The sequence below is a fragment of the Propithecus coquereli genome, unplaced genomic scaffold (assembly GCF_000956105.1).
Source record: "Propithecus coquereli isolate 6110/MARCELLA unplaced genomic scaffold, Pcoq_1.0 Scaffold423, whole genome shotgun sequence".
Classification (NCBI taxonomy): domain Eukaryota; kingdom Metazoa; phylum Chordata; class Mammalia; order Primates; family Indriidae; genus Propithecus; species Propithecus coquereli.
Window position 1 is genome coordinate 882418 of NW_012149986.1, and position 13882 is coordinate 896299.

A 13882-nucleotide genomic window follows, 5' to 3' on the forward strand; every position below is an offset into this window, starting at 1 on the left:
CAGGCAGTAGTGCGTGGACACAGAGCAGGAGGGGCTTGTCTGCACTCTCCTTCCTGGCAGCACAGTTTAGAGATGGCCACCCTGATGCTGAAAGCTGACATCATAGCGTGCGTGGCATTCCTGCCCAAATGTGGGAGCACATTCCCTCGTTAGTCCACCTTCTTTATTTAAGCAGCAAGGCAAAAATAGAACATTCTCATTCTGTTCTCTGTTCTCCCACCCTCCCTCCCTCTCTGTCTGTCTCTGCAATTCCTTCCTTGTTGGCAAAGCAAACCATTAAAGGGCTACAGTGTCAACATTTGGAGAGAAAAAATGTCGATTTTAAATGTTTATGAAGAAAACAGACTACGTAAATGCACAGCCTTTGAGTAGACTTAAAATATAAAGATGGAGGTCCGATCGGAAAAAAATAAAGAAGCAAGGCAAGCACAGAGTGACGATGGGAAAAGTCCCCGGCAACTCTGAAAACTGGGGGGCTATTTTGTCACCTCTTAAGAAAACCAGTGCTTCCAGGATTTTTGACAGCTTTTGGCTAATGAAATGAAAATTAATGGTAGGTCCTTGTCATAGGATATTCCTAAAAACAATGATAGGCAAGACGACCTTTTGACATCAGGAGGGGGAAACCAGTTGGCATCACAATTAACTTTCCTGATGGCGTCTTACGAGGCACACTTTTGAAGCTGAAACCCCTTCTCAGACATTCCCAGCAGGAGCAGGAGGAACACTTACCGGGTCTCCCCCAGAGGCGAAGGAGATGGACCGCATGTGGTGGTTCGCTATGATCTGCCAGGCCCAAAACGAGAAACAAGATGTGCTGTTATCATCCTTTCCACGTCTCGGAAAGCCAACTGTTTATTGGCAGGCATTACAAAGTGACACATTTTCCTGAGAGTTGGTACCCATAAGAAAGTAAAAATTGTCAAAGTAATAACAGTAGATAACCTTTCATAACTGATGGCTGCTGTCCCGCACTTTGCCGGATGATCTCATCTAAAGGAGCAGCCAGTGACATAAGAACGGTTGTAAGCCCGTTTTACAGGCAAGGAGCCCGAGTCCGCAGGGGCCAAAAGGCTTGCTCAGAGTCAAAGAGCTAGTGATCGGCAGAGCTGTGATGGAACACAGGGGGCCAGGGTCTTAACAACCATGCCTCTTCCAGAAGGAAACTGTCTCACCCACACACCAGAACATCTCACCTTGCAGATCTGATTCCTAGGACACACTGGGTCTCTGATACAGACCTCACGCTAGAATGGGGGGAAGTGTGCCCATCCCCGCATTTCATCCCATTTGTATCATGAGCGTATAAATTAGAAAGCCAGCCTCCAAGATTCAAAGTCAGTACCATCTAGAGCACTCTTGTAATTTATCAATTTAAAAACCAGAGGGGACAATCCAAGTTCATTTTAAAATGGGAAATTTCCATTAGCCGTACAAATTGCAGTGTACAATGGAATTTAGTAGACACTGAGTAAATTAGAAGCTGCCCTAAATTTTAAAAGCCACGTAAGTCTTCCATGCTATTTTTATCTTTTTAAAGACAATGTAATGGCACTGAAGTAAATTTCCAGGGGTGGGAATAGAGCACTTGTCTCCACCACAACCTAACCGGGTTCCTTTCTGTAGTCCCCTCGGGCCCTGGCCCTTGGGCAGGCAGGTAGAATTTACACAGCCATAATCATACATCCCAGCGATTTGTCCAAACATGCTCCTGTGAAACTTGAAATAAAATATAATTGAATTATAAAAGGAAATGGGACAGTTTTTTTTTTTTTTTTTGAGACAGAGTCTCACTGTGTTGCCCGGGGTAGAGTGCTGTGGCGTCATCCTAGCTCACAGCAACCTCAAACTCCTGGGCTCAAGCAATCCTCCTGCCTCAGCCTCCCGAGTAGCTGGGACTACAGGCATGCGCCACCATGCCCGGCTAATTTTTTCTATATATTTTTAGTTGTCTGATTAATTTCTTTCTATTTTAAGTAGAAACGGGGTCTCACTCTTGCTCAGGCTGGTTTCGAACTCCTGAGCTCAAACAATCCGCCCACCTTGGCCTCCCAGAGTGCTAGGATTACAGGCGTTAATGACTGCTTCGGTTGTTGGCACTTGCAAAAAGTCAGGATCCAGAGAAAGCTAGGTGTGTAAGAGAATGAGGCTGGCCTCAGCCTGCACCCAAGCCAGGCAGAATTTAGCTAAAACAGTGGCCCTGCTCCCTGGAATCTAACCCCAGCGCAGGGGTAGAGGGCTCCTGAGAGGCCAATGAGGAAATAGCACTCACCAAATAATGATAAACTATGGCTTCCAAATTTTAAATGTTTGCTTATTTAACTTTTGATCATAAGGCAGCTCTACAACTGGGGTTTGGGAATTAGATTGGAAGCTATGATCTGGGGAAAAAAATGAAAGTCATATTTGGCCAGCAAGAGGCATGACCACTGGGGTCGAGCGTCACCCCTTTGGGTAAGAGAGAAACTGAAAATGGGAGTGAGAAAATGAGCACTGATTGACCCAAAGCATGTGTTTCTGCTCTGAACGCTGCATCTTGTTTCTTCTACTGGGAACTCTGAAAAGACAAGTGGGTGTGGTCTTCCTGGGTCTCTCTGGATGGAGAAGGGCGTGTCCAGCCTGGCTATTCTCAATTTGCTACAGCTGGGCCCTAAAGTTAGCTGCCTCCTGCCCCACAGCCGCAGACTCGCCATCCGAGGAGCTCAGCACCCCCCCAGGGCAAGAAGATCCCACCTGGACACCCTCACCCCACTGCCACGTTCCAGGATGGAGCAGAGCCAAGCTGGCCCCTCATCCTAGTGCTCTGAGCGTTTGCTTTCTCTTTTATTGAGGTGGGCAAGGGCAATTCTGGGAGGAGATCCCACAGAATTGAGGCACCTGAGGACTAAACAAAAGGTCCCTAAGACATATAGAAAAGAACACTGGCTGTGACGGAGCGAGCCGAGCCTGGTGGACCAGACTCTGCACACAACGGGCGCTCAGCCGGAGACCCTGCCAGAGAAAGGCTGAGCCTGTCCAGCACGCTGAGTCCACAACCTCCAGAGCAGATTAAAGATAAAAAGACTCAAGGGATTGTTTACGGTTCCGTGAGGATAAAAGAATCGAGGGAGAAGTGGTTTCCAGTTTCGGCAAAACGAAGCCATGTTGCTTCTCATGTCTCCACAAGATCTAGGATCTATTTCAAAGCATTGGGTGTAGGTCGGGTGCGGTGGCTCACGCCTGTAATCCTAGCACTCTGGGAGGCCGAGGTGGGTGGATAGCTCAAGGTCAGGAGTTCGAGACCAGCCTGAGCAAGAGCGAGACCCCGTCTCTACTAAAAATAGAAAGAAATGATCTGGACAACTAAAAAAAAATATATATATATATATATAAATTAGCTGGGTGTGGTGGCACATTCCTGTAGTCCCAGCTACTTGGGAGGCTGAGGCAGAAGGATCGCTTGAGCCCAGGAGTTTGAGGTTGCGGGCAGGGCAACAGAGCAAGACTCTGTCTCAAAAAACAAAAAAAGCCTTGGGTGGGAGGTGGAGGGATAAATGAAGCTGGGGGAATGCTGCTTGCTTATCTGGGTGATACGGAAATCAGTAAATACAAACATGTACAGCAACAGAAAGGCCACCACTTGCACCCCTGGTGACACACCATCAGAATCAGGCAGTGTCACGCGGAGGTCACAGCCGAGCGCCAGCTCACACTGCTGGCCCCAGAGGCTGAGCCCGGGCCAGGCAGGGCAGGGCAGTCCACACTCCACAGCCCCTGTATACTGCACAAGCATTTCACTTTCTTTGTGCCACAGTTAACCCTCAGAACTGCCTTGTTTAGCCAAGACAGCTACTTACATACCCGTTTGACCAGCTGAAGAAATGAACAATAGATAGATGGAGAAGCCTAAGAGACGGACACTGAGCAAGAACACACCCGCCCTAAACGGAATTAACCTTAATGAATATTGTGGTTGTGCGGCCGCAGTCAGCTCCAAATCCATTCACACGGGCTATGCCACAGACACACCACGTCTCATCGCCCTACAACACCATGTACTACAAGATGCTCCAAAATAACAAGCTATTAAGGGAACAATTGGACTATGCCATCCACTTCGAAGGTGATAAAATAAAATGTGGCCTATAAACCAACAAAATATGATACACAAATAAAAAAATAGGGGCAAGGACATTAAGAGGAGACTTGGCACGTATGTCACCTTTTTTTACATTGCAAGTAAACCAATGATTTCCAGCATTATCCTCCCCCAAAAAAGGTAGTTTATAGCAGAATTAAAGAAAACCAATTTCATCCATCCTTCAGTTGGTGACCAAAGTGGTCAAAGTTTACAGACTAGTAAAGATTTGTTGCAAACATATTCCAGGTGAGCTCAGTACGGCTGCAAATTAGACGCTTGTGAAACACTCATCGTTTGGGGTTGTTGGCAGGGACAGAAATCTGAGCACCCACAGACCTGTTTGGAGTCGGGTGTACGCAGGTTCAGACTGGCGGTGGAGATGGTCAGAGAGATACTCATCCCCGCAAACTGGAGGTTGCTCTTTCCCAAGATGCTGGACAGCATTTTGCTAGGAGGCTGTGAAATCAAAGAGCAGTATTTTAGCTGTTTTTGTTTACCAGAGGGCACACTATCTGGGCCTTTGTGTCTTTCCTGTCTAAAAGGGTGGTGACATCAATGTCTGCTATACCCCCAAACCCTCACTGACTGTCCCTTCCTCCTTAGGCACAGGAAAACAAAGTGAAAGGAATGAGCTGGGAGGGTGGGATTTGGGGCTAACATGCACATTCTAGAATATGCGATATGCAAATTGCAAACCACCTAATATGCAAACACTGAGATGAGGACCCTTGCAGGCAGTCAGATGGCAGTCAGAGGTGTCAGCGTCTCATGGGGGTCCCTTGTATGTAAACCCAGGGAAAGTGCCACAGGCCGGGCCCAGCCCAAGCTTGCAGACTCAGAAACTCGGCTGGTTCCACCACACCACAAGTCAAACGACCTCTCAGGAGAAGACTAAAACGCACCAGCTCTCGGGGCTTACGAGCCATCCCAGAGAATTGTGAGGATGCTTGTTGCTGAAGGGAATGGACCACAAATGTTTTGGCCCAAACATCCTCCCAGGTCAGGACTCTCCTAAACTGTCCAATGGGCCTAGAGCCAGCTCAAGGATGGACAGACACAGTCTGGCTGTACCTGGTGTACCTATCACCCCGTCAGAAATGTCCTTGGCACAGGACAGGCAGGCTGCGTTTTCTGGCCAGGCCCCTTCTCTCTGGGGACCTGGAAGGGCACTACCAACCCACGTCTCTCTGTACTTCGGGACCAAGCTATCCTTTGATTTGGGGTTAGAATCCTCTCTGTTAATTAGTTTCTAACAAGGTACACACTGTTGTTAATCTCCTGAAGGAGCTATTTAAAATCAGAGATGCCCAGGCCCCACGCATGAGATTCTGATCAAGTACAGCTGGGTGGAACCCAGAAATGGGCATTGTTTCCACCACAGAGCCATGAGGGTACCCCAGGTTTGTTAGCACCACCTCCCTCTGAAAGATGAGATTCCCTGTCTCTGTTCTCAGACGCCTTCCTAGTAATGGTTCCTGCAGTCAAGAGTCCAGAGACCTGCTTGGGACTCCCCGGACTGGGGAGAACATAGGCTGCACACCGAGGCCTTCCTTCAGTGTTCTCTGCCTGAAACTCAGCTGCCTGTGGGGCGTGAAATCCCCGGTCCTGAGCACAGAAGCCCTGGAGCCCTGGGACAGCAGATCCCAGCATCCCAAACAGTCTGCGATCGGGACCGCTCAGCCCCAGGGCAGATTCAGACATTCTCTGACGGAAAACCTATTCTACAATTCAGGTCAGGGATAGAAAAGTCCTGATTGTAGCTTTTTAGTTATATATTTACCAGACACTTAACTAAAGAATTTTTCTCACTTTCTCCTAGTTGAGGCTTTTTTTTTTTCCTTCTGGTCCAACCACCTTCAGGATGAAAAGTTCTACTACAGTGGTTGAACACGCAGCCTCGAAGCCAGGCCATCTGAGCTTGACCTCAGACACCCCCTACTCGCAAGGTGGCCAGTCCTCTCCCTGCCTCAGTTTTCATCGCCTGCAACATGGGGATATTCAGCTGTGTTCTAGCACTGGCTTGTACCAGCTAATGAGGTCCAATTATTAAATTTAGGAATTTTATCATCTGGCCGTTAAACACAGCTGTTATTAAAAATTAAATTATGTAAACTTACAATTAAATAAATTACATTTAAAAAACAGATAACAAATCCTCAACACTCATCCCTTCCTAATTGTTTTGCTATATTAACTATTAGCTCCGCTTTTCTGGTTACTTGCATCTATTGGACCTGTACAGTGGACGAGCTACTGTACATCTCTTCCCGACTCCATTTTCAGAAACAGCATGTTGAGAGCTGGAAATCAGCCACAGTGGAAGCATTTACACCACAGAAATTGGCAAATGCTACAAATTCAGTGCTCTCATTCTCCTTCCCAACCCGAGAGCTGGGTGTGAAACATTTACCGACACACCACTGGGGATATCTACTGTAAAGAGTTGTTATAACTAAGGGAGTTCATGGCTATAAAGTGCTCAAAGAACTGTCTGGCCCTGTCTTAAGTGTTTGTTGGTATCATGATCTTCAGGGTTAAAGCCACAGTGAGTGACCAGGGTGTCACTTCTGGGGCAATGACAGCTAACTGTCCTCAGCCTCGTAGGAGAGAGAGCAATGTAAACTCTTTCTGCTTTTAGAAGTGAGAAGAGCCAGGCCACAGAAAGAGGACAACGAGCAATTCTCTGTGACTGAAGATACGAGCGGTGAAACGAGAGCGGAAGGAGGAGATATGGCTAAACGCAGAGCATGAGCATGGCACCTTTCTCTTCTTGAAGGCTCCTTTGGCACCAGGGACAGCTTCGCAGACTCGGCTGATGGCTTCCCTGCAGAGGACAGGAAGAAAGATCCATTTATCATGTGTTGATCGGGATTATGGAACCCAGAAACACTACACTTGCACGACTAGAGAAAATGACTGCCTGTTTATTTCAGCACAGAAAATAAACAGCTATCAATTCAGCAATCAGCCAATTACTCTTCTAAAACATAAAACTAAGCAAAACACGGACAAGTCATCTCTGACTGGCGATATTCGAGTTCTGTTCGTTGTGGTGGTTGTATGCCAATAGTGTATGTGTACCAATGACACATCTTTTAAGGGACGTTTGGCTAAGATTCCATTTTTTAAAATCAGCACCCTAAAATGTAACCTTCCCAATGTTATCTTCATTTCTATGGTCAGGACACTAGGCCCACACCTAATCAATCACTGCTAAGGATCAAAAAACCTTCCGCAGTGAGTTAGAATACAATAAATTTGGTCCTTGAGTTTCATATCCAAGTTCTGCAGGAAATAGTATAAAATCCAGAGGGTTTGGAAGGAGACCTCCCATAGCATATGCCGCAGCCAGAGTGAGGTTATGTGTAGGGCAGCGCCAGGGAACTGCACGGATGGAGCAGCTACTACGTCCAGGTGACACAGGAAAGTGACCCCCAACGCTGGGAGCCACTTGAGGTCCCTGAGGGTCCTTAGCTTCGCACTAGAAAGAATTCAGGAGTGAGCCGACAGTATAAAGTGAAAGTGAGATTTATTGAGAAACTACAGAAAGTCTACTCCACAGGCAGAGCAGAGGCCGGCTCTCCCTGCAGAAGAGAGCCGGCCCCTGGTTCCCCCTGCCTTTCGATCTAAGCCTCGGCTTAGTTAACAAGGGGAGGAATATTCGTGCAAAGGGCGATGTCTTCCTGGACTCGGGCGACGCCCTCTATTCCTCCACCATCTTGGCTCTAACCGGGAACTTGCCCTGCCTCCGTCCTGCTTTGAGCAGGGCAGTTCGAAACTTTGTTTTGAGACTGCCTGACCCAGTTGGGCGATGCCAGCAATGCTGAACGCAAAGCAGGCCCTGCCCGTCCCGTCTCACAGGCACGGTCCAGTGCGGGACCAGCAGGCCGGAGGGCACAGGGAGCGCGAGGGAGGCGAGGGCCGGGGCAGGCAGTGAGGACCAGGGCGACAGCAAAGGGGTGCTGAGGAGCGAACACGCCTTGTGACTCCACCTACGTGAGAAATGGCCGGGAGTTGGCCAAAGGTGGCTCCACATCCGGGACCCAGAAAGGAGCGGTGAATGTCTCAACTCCCACACAAAGGAGGAGAAAACAGCAGGACATAGAGAAAAATAAATAAACGGGAATTTGGAGACACAATAAATGAGAAAGAAGAAAATGGGTACTCAGAAACATTCTACAAACTTTCCGAGGTGAATATTCTTTAAATTGATTCCTACCATGCAGGCGAACCATAATCCCCATCACGACGCAGTGCTTTTAAGAGAATGCCAGGGAACTGCGGAGTAGGCTCTGAAGCAGTGTGACTTGGAAAAGGCGAAGTGAGGAACAAAGGGTTTTGGCGTTGACACTTACTCATATTTACTGTATAACACTATTATGACTGTGGTTCTACCAAAGTGATCAATCATGTATCACCCAAAGTACTTTCTAAAAGTAAATCCTATTGAAGGTCAAGTTGTCTCTTTGTAGAACTATAGGAGCCCCAGTGTCTACATTTTATCTGTTTAATTTTTTAAAAAAAACAGTTCAGTGACTTTCTACATTGTGTTTATTACATTAAGTGATATCTTTAGCTGAGCAAGGCAGACAAACCCCTGATGGTCCCAGCAGGCTAGAGAGACACAGCATGGAGGAGTCTCTCCTAAGTCATTCTTTAAACACTCCTAAAAAGCCTCAGTTATCCACAAGTCACACAGCGCTGAGCAGCAGGCCTCTGCTCCTTCCGTACTCCTGGGGGAGGCAGAGAGGAACCACACATCAGCAGTGAGAAGGGATTACGACGTGCTGCAAGTTATGAACTGTTCACCCAATGCCTCCTCACACAGAATAGCATGCAAGGGTCTCAGGGCACATTTGCAAATGTAAGAAGTTTCAGAAATTTCCCAGAGCTCGGGTACTCAACAAAAATCCTAAGGAGCCCGCTTGTGAGCCTTTAGAATCCCCGAAGGGGTTTTCAAATTGAGCCGCTTTTCAGAAAAATGTTCTTCCTTCATCATTGGCATAAATTTGTTTCCAACGTTCACATCATAACACGTGTGTGTGGATTCTCATTTCAGCCAGGCTGATGGTATCTATTTCTGTTTGAAATAGAAATGTGACATAACTATTAATAACTTCAATATTTAGATGTCTGAAATGAGTTACTTAAACTCTAAAATCTAATTTTAAGTGTAACTATTCTCAATTTCCCTCCGTACTGTTTGAGTACAGTGCATTTTGGTGAGCAGTACTGTTTCAGTTTGTTCACTTAGCAATAATTATTTAGCTTTGTGTAATTCCATTTAATCCCCGTTTGAGTTCCAGGTACCGATTTTGCCCTGTTTTTAATAATAGAGATTGTTTCTTAACATTCTGTTCCGTGTGCCCACATTTCAGGGAGCCAAACCATGGCCTCAGAGCTCGGCTAATATGAAAATGGACCATTTGGCAGGCTCCGCGGTCAGCTGAAAGGAACCGAAGCCAGCCCTGCCCCAAATGCAAGCCCTTGCTTTCCTCCTGCTTTTACCATCTTCCCCTCTTCAGGCTAAAATTCTCGTCAATAGGGCGAGTACCATTCACAGTTAATGACATTTTCATTGGAATGTAGAATTTTAGAACCGGACCCTTGAAATCACATAGCTCCATCCTTCTCCCTCCTCATCCGTCTCACTGTGGCCCAGCCCATTGCCCCAAACACACACACACTTTGCAGATGGAAATAATGAAAAATGAAACAGTAGAGGAGTTGGATGATTTCTGCCCTCCTGGGTTTATATGCATTTAGTAGGGGGAAGGGGAAGGATGACAAGCAAACAGATACATAAAACAGCAAATGGAGATCAAGTTCATCAAAAAAAAACAAGGAATGAGCCACGTGGTGCCCCTGGCTCCGGAGGAGGTGACGTTTGCTGGGTGGGCAGCTACCTACGGAAAAGTGAAGCTGGGCTCCTATCTCCCGCCTTATGCATAGATAAATTCTAGATGGGTTGCAAATTGGAATTTGCTTGTAATGAAACCATGAAAGCACTAAAAGGAAACTGGGAAGGATATTTTTTAATTATCTTTGAGTAGAAGGATGATACAAAATCCAGAAACCATAAAAGAAAAATACTGACACACTCAATAGCATAAAAATAAAAATTTATGCACAAGAAAAAATGGTAATATTTCACCATCAAGGAGAGAATAGCCTTAATATAAGTCAGCAAGGAAAATACCAAAAGCCCAATGGAGAAATGAGTAAAGGATATGAACAAAGAGTTCACAGGAAAGGCAATACAAATGGCTCTTGAAAATACTAAAAAATCACAACTTTACTCATAACAAGAAGGCAAATTAGAGCCTAAACTCAAATTCTGTTTTCACAGCCAAAGACTAAAGCTTGGTAATGCTGTGCGGGGACACAGACGCTTGCAGGTTGGTGAGCACAGAGCTGGGCGCAGCCTCAGCAGGTGCCGTGTGGTCACATCCCCAACAAAATGGAAGACACACAAACCCTTTGGTCCCGGAGAATGTTCGCTCTAAATGCACTCAGATGGGCTAGATGACTTGAGTAACATGTTGATGGCAGCAATATTTTTAATAGACTGCGGGGAAACAATCAATGACTACCATTAAGACCCAGTTTACCAAACTGTGATCCATCCATACAACAGACCACCAACATGGCTGCGCCACTTCCAAGGGATATGCCTTGAGAGCCTTGTTTACGCCCATTCTCACCCCCACTCCCTCCTCAGCACCCCCCAGTTCCCACAAGTTGCTCCTGCAAAATCGCCAGCTCCCTCCACCGTAGCAAATCTAGCTGGACCCTCGCTGACCCTCCACTGCTTGGTTCGACTCTCCTGATGCCTCCACCCCTGGTGCTCCTTGATCACCCCACCCCCACTCGTGTGAGCTTCTTGCCTCTCTGAGACTCTGGAGACCCTAAATCTGGAAGCTGTAACCCCCGGCGCATCGCCCCTCCTCTGCTGTGAGACCTGGGCCTCACGCGGGTGCGGCTGCAGTCAGGGCTGTTCTTGCCCCTGACCCCGCCCTTCTGTGCAATGCACTCAGTGGGCCCTTGGGTCCCCAGCCCAGACCAAGCCCCTATCTAATCCACTCGCTTTCACACAAGAAAAAGTCCTCCCTCACTAACACATCACATCAGCAATCGACATGTCCAGGCCGAGCGGGACAGTAAAGACCCTGAACTTCACGGAAAGTGAAAGCGCTCCTCCTCCCTCCCGAGGCCTGCCCAGGGCTGCAAACCTCCAGGTGGCTGTGGAAGAAAGGTGCCTCCTAACCTCAGAGCTTCAGCTCCTGGCCCCATGGCAGGGTGGGGTGACTGCGGGGGTGGGTACAGAGGGGTCAGGGGTCAAGTGGTCACTCCAACAGCCCCACAGTAGGCCTGTGGTTAGTAGCTGACTCCTCACAGAGACACTTTCCTTTCTTCTTTAAGGCTCCTCCCCTAGGAGTATGTGGGTGGCCCTGGGGTGAAAAGGACAGTGTCTGTTCATCCCCAGGCGCCAGCCTGCTCCCAGCATCCACACCAGTAGGAAGCTGCAGTCTCTTGCTGCAGACATGGCTCTGATCTTCAGCAGAAAGCCCTTGGGGTGAGGCCACAGAGGTGCCCCCACCCCTGGGACCAGCACCTCTGCCAGGCTGCAGTAGGAGGGTGGTTTCTCCCCAAATACAGCGCCTCCTGCTGTGGGCTTCACTCGTGTGGTTGAGACATCGGTCCAAGGGTGACGCAGACCCAAAGTGTGCATCATCTCCTCGAAGCCCCTCACTCTGTTTGAAGCCAAAGGGAACCATCCGCCCCCTCCTCACTGGGGGGCTCACAGGGCACTAAGCGCTTGCTCCTTAATTCCCAACCTACTCACTTTATATCTTCAGGGTGAGTGTTGGGCAAAGTGCAGCAAAACAGATTCTCGGCCCGTCTTCCCAAGCCCTCCATGGGTGGTTCAGCGCCGCAGCCCTCGGTTTCGACACTTGGGCCCTTGAACCTCAGGTAGAACGGAGCCAGAGAGTCCCAATTTACCCCAAGGTTACCTCCATCCATCTCCACCCATCTCCCGTCCGAAGGAGTGTCATCATCTCTGGGCTGGATATGCCTCTGCCACGGCCACTCACCCGTTGTCGTCTCTAGCCCCACCATCTGAGTCCCAGGACGTAACAGATAATTACCACACTCAGTTGCTGTCTCCACTTCAATGTTTTAAAGTCACCCCAAACTTGATGTTTGCAAACACAGCCTTCATTTTCCCCACACCAAAAACTTTCCACCCCTGTCTTCCTGGGGCAGAAAATGGTGCCAAAGTCCACCCGGCAGCTCCCGCCCCCTGCGTGGGTCCCGGGTGCCTCCCTTACCAGCCACACACCAAACGTCACAGCCCCGCCCTCCATGGAGAATATGCGATGCTCTGTGCTCCCAGAAAGCCATGGAGGGTAGGAGACAGGGTAACACAGGGCATGGTGCCGGAATGCCAGCCACGACGCGCACTGTGGACAGCTAAGCACGAGTCCATCCGCCCGAGGAGCAAGAGGTCAGTCAGTCACCTGGTCAGGAGAAGCCTCAGTGCGAGAGGACTTGGTTGCAAGGGGCAGCAGGGGAGGATGTAACAGGGAAACGCAAACTGGAGCTTGGACCAGGAGGGAGCAGAGCAGGAAGGTGGAAGCGGGAGGGGCTGTGGCTGGCTGGGGCCAGGTTTGCGGGGAGTCGTAAAAGATGGGCAGAGGCACTGAGGGTTCAGATGCAGGTCCGAGAGGCATCAGGGTGCACTGAGGAGCAGGAAAGTATGGAGGAGGCACTGGTTTGGCAGAAATAGAGTAGAATGAAAATTACTCTAGTCACAGTGTGCAGACAGATGGAGAGGGCCGAGGAGCCACAGCAGGAAGGTGAGCGGGAAGTTACTGATGTTACGTTGGCCCGGCCTTGGGTGATGAGAGTGAATGTGAAAAGAGGACCGTCTGGAGAAAAGATCCACAGACCTGCCTAATTACAGTGAGTGTCATGAGAGTGGGGACACAGATGACCTGCTCTTCCATCCTGGTCCAGTGGGTCACTCTCCATCCTGAAGCTCTAAGACAGCAGGGGGCTGTTGTCTGAGAGCCCATACGCAGCAAGGACAGAGCCAGGGAGGTCACCAGGTCAGTCAGAGGGCACCTGGGAGCCCAGGCACCAGGAACACGAGTCCAAAGGCAGGGGGACGCTCAGAACCGACGGCTTCTCCCCAGTTTCATCCACAGCCCGATAGGTTTCAGTTTCCCCACACCCACACACCAAAGCATTCAACTATAACCAAATTATTCGGTAAGACTTAAGGAGTCAAAAATTAATTTTAGGCATCAAAATACCCTAAACTTGATTTTCAGAAAGTCATTTTCACCAGAATATGAACCACTTCAATCCTGCATGTTGCAAGCATAACCAAAGAGCCATGAACTTTAAAATCTGCACATCACTTGTGAAATCAGTAAGGTGCCAAAGCAGCTTCCCTGATTGTTCACACCTTCGCAGTCGCTTGTGCCGCTGTCACCCCAACGTTCTCCTGAGACCTCGTTCTGTGCCTCAACACTTGATTTACTCCAGAAATGTGTTTAAACATACACAATAGCTGTAAATAAATACTGGTTGATGTCCGGAGCCATGAGGCCCGGCAGCTGCTTACCAAGCCCACGCATTTGCAAAAGCCTGCGGAAGAGCTTGTAAGTTTCTGTTTACCCATTATAACTATGTAGCCCTTGAAAGCCCCTGAGGGTTTCCTTATATAGAAACCCTCTGGCCGGAAAGCCAGAG

General features: G+C 48.6%; 1 protein-coding gene across 1 annotated transcript in view; it reads right to left on the reverse strand.

The window, feature by feature from the left end:
* SHC3 (SHC (Src homology 2 domain containing) transforming protein 3) overlaps positions 1 to 13882 on the reverse strand; it is a 173718-nt gene that overhangs the window by 78514 nt on the left and 81322 nt on the right. The window contains exons 3-5 of the mRNA XM_012653563.1: positions 6881 to 6944; positions 4457 to 4576; positions 733 to 786 (exon numbers count right to left, since the gene is read on the reverse strand). Coding sequence (XP_012509017.1) covers positions 733 to 786; positions 4457 to 4576; positions 6881 to 6944 — 238 coding nt within the window. The remainder of the gene's footprint in view (positions 1 to 732; positions 787 to 4456; positions 4577 to 6880; positions 6945 to 13882) is intronic.